Genomic DNA, 7277 nt, shown 5'->3' with positions numbered 1-7277 from the left:
AGAGCGGCCCATCCTTTTTAATAAAGGCATCGTTTGATACTAAGCTTTTAAAGATATCAGATTTCCTCTTCACAACACAGGAACATACTTTTTAAAAGTGTCAGTTCTTGGAAGCACGTTTGGGCACCATGACGAAGCTTTAGAAGAGCTTCTTTGAGGCTCTGCGTTGGATGCAGAAAAGGAACAGCATTAGTTACGACAATGGGAAAGTCTTTAAAATTCCCTATCAATAAGCTCTGGACTCAGCCCACAGGGACTGTCTCTAGACAGAAGAAGTCATTTGGACTCAATTACACCCTTCACCTCTCTGCTCAAGGATGCCAAAGGTTGTACTTAGCTTTTGTGACCCGGTTCCTGCAACGTTTGGATCCCAGCAGAGACACAGAGCTGAGTCTTACCATTGTAACGGCTTAGCTGCTGGCCGAGACTGGGTTCCAGCCGTGAACCAATAACCGCAAAGCCCCAGAGCTCACCACCAATTACAAGAACAATTAAATATGCACCGTTTCTGCTCAAAATTTGTGTGTCATTGACACTTTTCTACTAAAAAAAAAAAAATCTGCTTTGTAAGATGTTGTATGTGGCACAACACTGTGGCTAATGCATCTGATTTCAGGTTGGACAGCGCAAGGACAAGGGCTCGCAGCAAACACTTCCTCGGGGCACTTCTCAAACCAGGAGTTCTCCAGCCTGAGCGCGCCACAGTGAACTGCCAGAGACTAGCACGCCCCCTGGACTCCATCCTCTCCGGCTGCAGTTACACAGCCATCGGGCTGAACAGGTATTATTTGTCACATAGAGAAACAGAGGAAAAGAATTTACATCTACAGATGTATCCAGCTGCCTTGACTGCTGATTAATCTTTGTCCTTTGAGGGGGGAAAGAAAAAAAAAAAAAAAAGAATCGCACTGCCTATTGTTCTTTATTTCATTCCTCCTCCCCCGCTCCCACCTCGTAACTCTCATGGCTCCACGTTTCTGACAACTTTCCATTTTTCTTGGAAAAGTAAACCAACGTGCACAGATCACAGTATGGGAACTGCTACTTAGAATCAATCAAACCTGAAGCAACATCTCTGCAAAGGCTAGAATCAAGGAAAAAAATCTCTTCCCAACAATATCTAATATACAAAGTATAACACTTGCCCTCCATCAAATATTTTAACTCTTCTTGGTTCAGTTTTGATAAAGGAATTTTCTTTATCGTGCTCAGTGCTTGATTCAGAGTTTTCCTTATTGCTGAATTCAGTTGCAGCCGTTTTTTTTCTATTTAATGCTCGCTGAAAGAAAATGAGATATGCAGATCATTAAAATTTGCATCTTCGATACGTCATTCAAACCTGTAAGTTACGACAAATAAAAGCATCACAAAGGTCACAATTATAAAAACAGATTTAAAAAATGTTAAGATCCATGAAATTAAAAACATCCTTTGCTAAACAACTTTTCTACTGTGCACTGACTACTTGTGGACTGGTGAATATATAGGAGATGGTGGCACTGTAGGACATCAGGAACACTTTGAATCTGCAGCAGGAGATGCCTCTTTCTCTTGGAAGGGTGAAGGTGATGTTTATTAGTTCACAGAGAGCCTTCTAGAGAGAAAAGATGCTCACAACCAAACCCAAGTGTTTCCTGAAGGCTACAGCTTCATTCCTCTCCCCTCGAGGTGACAACTGGACCATACAGGTGGGAGGCTGCAGTTCTACGCTACGCTGTCCTCCCCAATTTGACAATGAAGGGGAAATTTTAGTGCACCACCAGTTGTCTGTGTTCCCCGTCCCACGACTGCGGGTCGCAGGTCTCCCCCGCCGACCATCAACCCAGCTGAAGCTGCTTTCCTGAGGCACAAAAAGGAAAAGGGTGGCAAGGGGGGTGTAGGAGGGAAGAGACTAACAGGTCGCATTTCTGATGGCTAATAATATTTTCCAAAGAACATAGCTGTTTTGCGGACATTGACGCTTCCCCATTTGGTGAGGTTATTCACAGCGGCTCCAGTACCCTTCTGGAGCTGGACTCCACGCTTAATTGCCAGAGTGCAAAAAAACCCTGTACCAGTTGTCTAGCAGAACCAAAATACATTTCTCCATTTCCCCTGATTATTAACTAAAGAATGTTTTTGGTTGGTTTGGGTTTTGTGCCTTTTTTTTTTTTTTTTTTTTAAAAAGGGGGAAAAGTTCCCCCAACTAAAGAATGTTTTTGGTTGGTTTGGGTTTTGTGCCTTTTTTTTTTTTTTTTTTTTTAAAAAGGAGGATGAGTTCCCTCAACATTTGCCAATTAAAATCTACTCTTTCCAAGACTGGGATATTTATAAAATGGGCAACAATGAAGGAACGACCCAATTAGCCAGCAATTATTACTGCTGTATTTATAAACTGTTCTACCCACGTAGCTGGCACACTTACCACATTTGCTCATATTGATAAGTGAATAAAACGATGAGAGAAAAAGCAAAAAAAAAGCTCTGGCCTTATGTTTTCTACTCATTATAAAATTTAATGCTGCGAGCTTGCGAATTCTTGGCAAGAGGAATGACTTCACTGGCTGACTTAAAATGACTGATGAATTGCACCGGTTCTTACATATCTCAGCTCTGCCTGCATGTAGGAAGAGAGAAATGTCACCCTGCGTGTTTTAACACCATTCACACAAGGTGAAAGGAGGGGATGTTCTGGATGAGAAATACCAGAGGAGGAGCCGACTCCAGAAACTGCGACTCAGCCACGCTGTGGTTCCTAAACGCTACCCGGCACATGAATTGCTTTGGTTTCTACTGCAAACAACGAGTAACCAAGTGACATTTGTAAATGAAACAAGAAAAGAGCAGTGGAAAATACAGAATACATACAATAAACCCCATATCAGGTAAATATTCCCAGCAGCTGGAATAATGCAATCTTTAAGCACCTGCTCTTTCAATCCTAAATAGTAAGTATTCTTTCCAGATTTAATTTGCAAGAACGAAAAGACAAAGGAAAAAGAAAGATGCTAGAAGAATTTCGCCCACGTTGGTATCCAAACTACGGCGAGACGGCATTAGAATAAATTTTATATTCACAGAATGACGCAGAGTGCAAAAAACTAACACGAGGCCAAATTCCTCCGGATTCTCCCCTCACACCTTCTTTTTTTAATGCACATTTATGTACGGATATAAACCACCCTACACAGGTGTTCGAATTACTATTTACCTCCCACTGACATACTTCAATCCACTGGCTATATGCTATTTTAGCAGTTGTTTCAGAGTCTTAAACATGCAAAATGCAGAGATGCTCTAAGAAACACCGCGTTCCTGTCATGGAAGCCTACAGAAATGCTCACTGACAACAAAACAGCAAACCATCTTTATGAAAAATTCCAGATTGATGCTGAAGAGGACTCGTGTCCTCTGTAAATCTGAAAGAGCTGCCAGTCTCTAAGGAGCACAGGTAGGTTCCTTGGGTGGAAATCCTCACCTAAAATTCCCCCCAAACCCCCCTCAAACTGGTGGAAAGGGGAGAAAAATGGCAGTGCTGTAAAAGGCTCCTCCCCACGATTACTTATATCTTCTGCTTCTAACAGAGTCTTCTCTCTCTTCTCCCATAGAGCCAAGGACCACGATTCACTGCTACTTTTTACTTGTTTTGCTCCAATTTAACTCCACTGTCTTCAATTACTGGTATAAAACTGGAAGAAAACTGCTTTTAAGGCTGCCCAGAGACTGGAGTTCAATAGATACCTCTGGTACTTTACAACATCCCCTGGAAAAAAACCAACCAACCAAACAAATCCAAACACGCTCACAGCCCGAATCATCAAGGTTATAAACTTCCGATCAGAATATTCATTAAACGTTCCTGCCATTGGCGCACAGCCCCTTGAGGAAAATGTTTTCAACATCTTTAAAATTTTACTAGTTTACATTTGAAAATCTTCTGCATTTAACTACTTTCCAGTGGTGAGCTCGACTGTTGGGGCACACCATCCAAGAAAGGAAAGTGAGGAGAAACATTCCCTTCTTCAGCCTGTTCTAGCCCAAAAATCTTCGCCCTGGAACACAACACGCATTACTGAGCTGCTTTAGGGAGAGGATCAACACAGGGGCTTGAGAACGGGCTCCTGATACTACCCCAGTGACTTAGGCGAGGAAAACTGGTGAAAAGTAACAATAAATAGAACAACAAAATAAAAAGAGCAGAGAGATAAAATAAGCCTTTTCAGGCAGGAAAACCTCCTGCTCCATTTGAACATGCTGTGCTCGTTCCAGGAGCTTCTTTCACAGTGACGTTTTGTGGCGCGTCCTCTGAATCACCAGAACGTGGCAGCCTCACCTATTGCCTCTGAGCAGCGAATTGTGAAGAGCAAACAAAGTCCCAGGGTTCCTTATTGTCTGCATTTTGTTTACGTGTCTCTTCACTTCCCCTGGCATCTGTTACTGAAAGAACTGCCTTTTTCTGTGACAGTGATCAGCAGCGGTTACGCAGCAGCACAGGCCCTCTGCAAACACGCCTCAGTTCTGAGGGCAGACAGTTCCGGAAGGCACTTCATCTCGGGGAGAAGATCAGGAGTTGAAGCCCCATGAGCAGAATATGCCAAATCACTCTGGAAAAGGGCTATGACGGGGAGAGAGAAGGTGAGGCGCAAGAGTGCTGCGTCTTTATTATTAGTTACAGATTGGATTGCAGCAGCACTTAAAGCTCTCCACCAGGTCAGGGTTAAAACGTGCAAACCACTGGAGCAAACACAACCCCTGGAGCCTGCAATCTCAACTGCGGTGCCTGAAGGAACTCAGGACCCCGCCAAGCTCTTAGGCAGGAAATCAATCATAACTTTTTTGAGAATTACTTGCTGTTTGTTGGCTTTGTTTGTTGTTTGTTTGGGGTTTTTTTTAAATGGAATGTGAATTTCCCAAAGGATCTCCAACACTGTCCATCCTCAGCCTCAATCAGAAAAAACAGCAGAACTACTGGGGCTGAGGAATTTAGTTTTTGCTTTCTTAAAAGATGGCTTCTGCAAGGACGCGTCTCAGATGGCATCGGCCGCTCCATTACAGGGTCTGACTGGAGGCTGGTAATGTTGAGGCATATTGTAACAGCTGCAGCATCACGCTGGAAAGCGGCTGAAATCCCCCTGCCTGAGTCATTAAAAGGGAAAACAGACAAACTCTGGAGCTGTTAGGTCATAGCGGGTCTTTGAAATTTTTAACTTCCGCCATCCTATACCTTGCTACTACAATCTGAGATGCCAATTAAAGTTTAATTGGTGTTTTCTTGCTTCTTCCTTCATAATGGTTCTGAGTGAAGCCTGTAAATCAGCCGCAAGCAGAGCTGAAGAACTCTTCATTCTCGCCACGCTGGTGTGCTTCATTCAAAACGCCAGCAAGAAACGCGGAAGAAAGATTAGTAGCTGTGGTGCTTTTGTAAATGTACCTGACAGCTGCCTATTACAGCCTTTAAGTACTCCTGGAGTGTTTAAAAGGGGTCTGTCAAAATATTTTTCAAAATATTATTATCCATTATTTATATTCCAAACAGAATTTGTTTGTAGACAAAATCTGTTCTTCAAGAGGCAAAGCGGTGTGGCTTTGTTATCAGAGAACTTAAAAATAAAATAAGCACAAGTCAATGACAACTGACGAGAGGCTTGCCTTAGAATTGCTCAACTTTGTACGATGACAAGAGCTAAATCTTTGAATCCTTTTTCAATTTAGCACATTATTTAAGTACAACAGTGCATGAGGGAGGAGGCTGAAAAAGGCAAATACGCGATTAAATGAAGGTGGCTAATATGGAACCAACAACTCAGTTCAGTTACAGCACTAACACAAACCCAGCACTTGCTGTATTTGCTGCATGAAACAATACAGATAAAGTTCTGACCTCCCGTAAAAACGGCAGCAAAGTCTCCCACTGATTTCAGGAGGAGCAGGTTTAACTCTGATGCTCTTTTGCCCTGAAGGGTTTCAGCATTTTGACTCGCCCTGTAAGTCTGGAACTATTTCTTCCTCTTGCACAGTTTTTCATCCTATTGCTCTCTTCCCTGTGGATGTATCTTAGCAAAACATTTAGCAAATGCAGAAACATCCCGGGGTGACCTCTGACAGCAACAGTCTCCAACTCTCAACACCCACAGAAATATGCGTCTTTTCCCAAGGCTTGTGGTATGTCTCCTCTAGAGCAACCGCCGACCCTACGGACCCTGATTCCCAGCCTGACGGGAAAGCTGGGAAGCTTTGCTGATGGCAGTCTGCAAGATTAGGACAAGTTACAACTGCTTTTATACCCCCCACCCCCCATCCCCCACCCATTTCTATGTCCTGAAGTGGAAAAGGAGGTCCCTGGCTAACGCCTTGTGGTTGTCAGCTCCAAAGAGGACGTCAGAGGCATGGCGTGCACAGCACAGAGGAAAGAACAGCGTGAATCCATGCCGTATCGTTCCGACAGCCTTACAGCTCCACCAGATGGGACAATGAAACCTACTACTCGGTCTGTTCAACGGACACAGCCACCTCTCACCATACTACAGGGCAGGCAGCCCCCCGCACCACGCACAGCGGCGGCTAGGTCACTAAGGAATGCCAAATCCAGAGCAAACCAGCACAGCTCCGCTCCCGTCCAGGGAGTGACACCCTGATGACGCACGTGCGGCCAAGGAAACAAGCAGCGACCGCTTTGCTCTGCCCCATCTGACTCGGGAATGACGCGGCGTTTTACGCGTGTCACAAGCGTTGCTAGCCATATATTCCACCGTACAAGGTTCAACGTCATCTTTGGAGCCGTACCAGTCCGAGAAGCTGTCAGTGGTTTTATGGCATTTTAAAATGCTATAAATGGTTTTATTTTATTTTAAAGTTGGCTGTATTTGTCATAATTTCACACCACCAATTAACCTAGGTGGGAGAAAAGGAAACGGAGCACTGCTCCTCGCACAGTTAGATGATCAGTGATGGTGAAAAACATTTTTGTGGTGCACCCATGGACGTGCGTTCAGTCTGAACACTTTTATAACAGAAAACACCGGGTGACCTTTAAGGCAAAATACACAATTACGATCTTGAATTAACCTGTTTAAAGTGTCTAACAAATATTTGTAGCAGAACTATTTTTGTTCTACTGTTTGCATTTTAAAAAAGAGCCAAACACATTCCTGCCGCAATAAGCACTTTGTCCGCTGATTTAAATCCAGGGACAAATTTCCATGAAAAGTGATAAAGCCCTGCGAACAGGTTTCTTAATGGAATTACTGAAGATCTTTTCAGTGCCTTGATCCAGCATAACAAAAATAAATACACACATA

General features: G+C 43.5%; 1 protein-coding gene across 1 annotated transcript in view; it reads right to left on the bottom strand.

Annotated features, from left to right (window-relative positions):
• HIVEP1 (human immunodeficiency virus type I enhancer binding protein 1) overlaps window positions 1-7277 on the bottom strand; it is a gene marked incomplete at its 3' end in the record, with an annotated part of 53111 nt that overhangs the window by 13525 nt on the left and 32309 nt on the right. Inside the window, exon 4 of the mRNA XM_010139543.1 lies at window positions 1146-1279. Coding sequence (XP_010137845.1) covers window positions 1146-1279 — 134 coding nt within the window. The remainder of the gene's footprint in view (window positions 1-1145; window positions 1280-7277) is intronic.

Source organism: Buceros rhinoceros, unplaced genomic scaffold (genome assembly GCF_000710305.1).
Source record: "Buceros rhinoceros silvestris isolate BGI_N320 unplaced genomic scaffold, ASM71030v1 scaffold8030, whole genome shotgun sequence".
Lineage (NCBI taxonomy): Eukaryota > Metazoa > Chordata > Aves > Bucerotiformes > Bucerotidae > Buceros > Buceros rhinoceros.
Note: the sequence above shows the minus strand (reverse complement) of the source record. Positions and strands in the feature narration are given on the sequence as shown.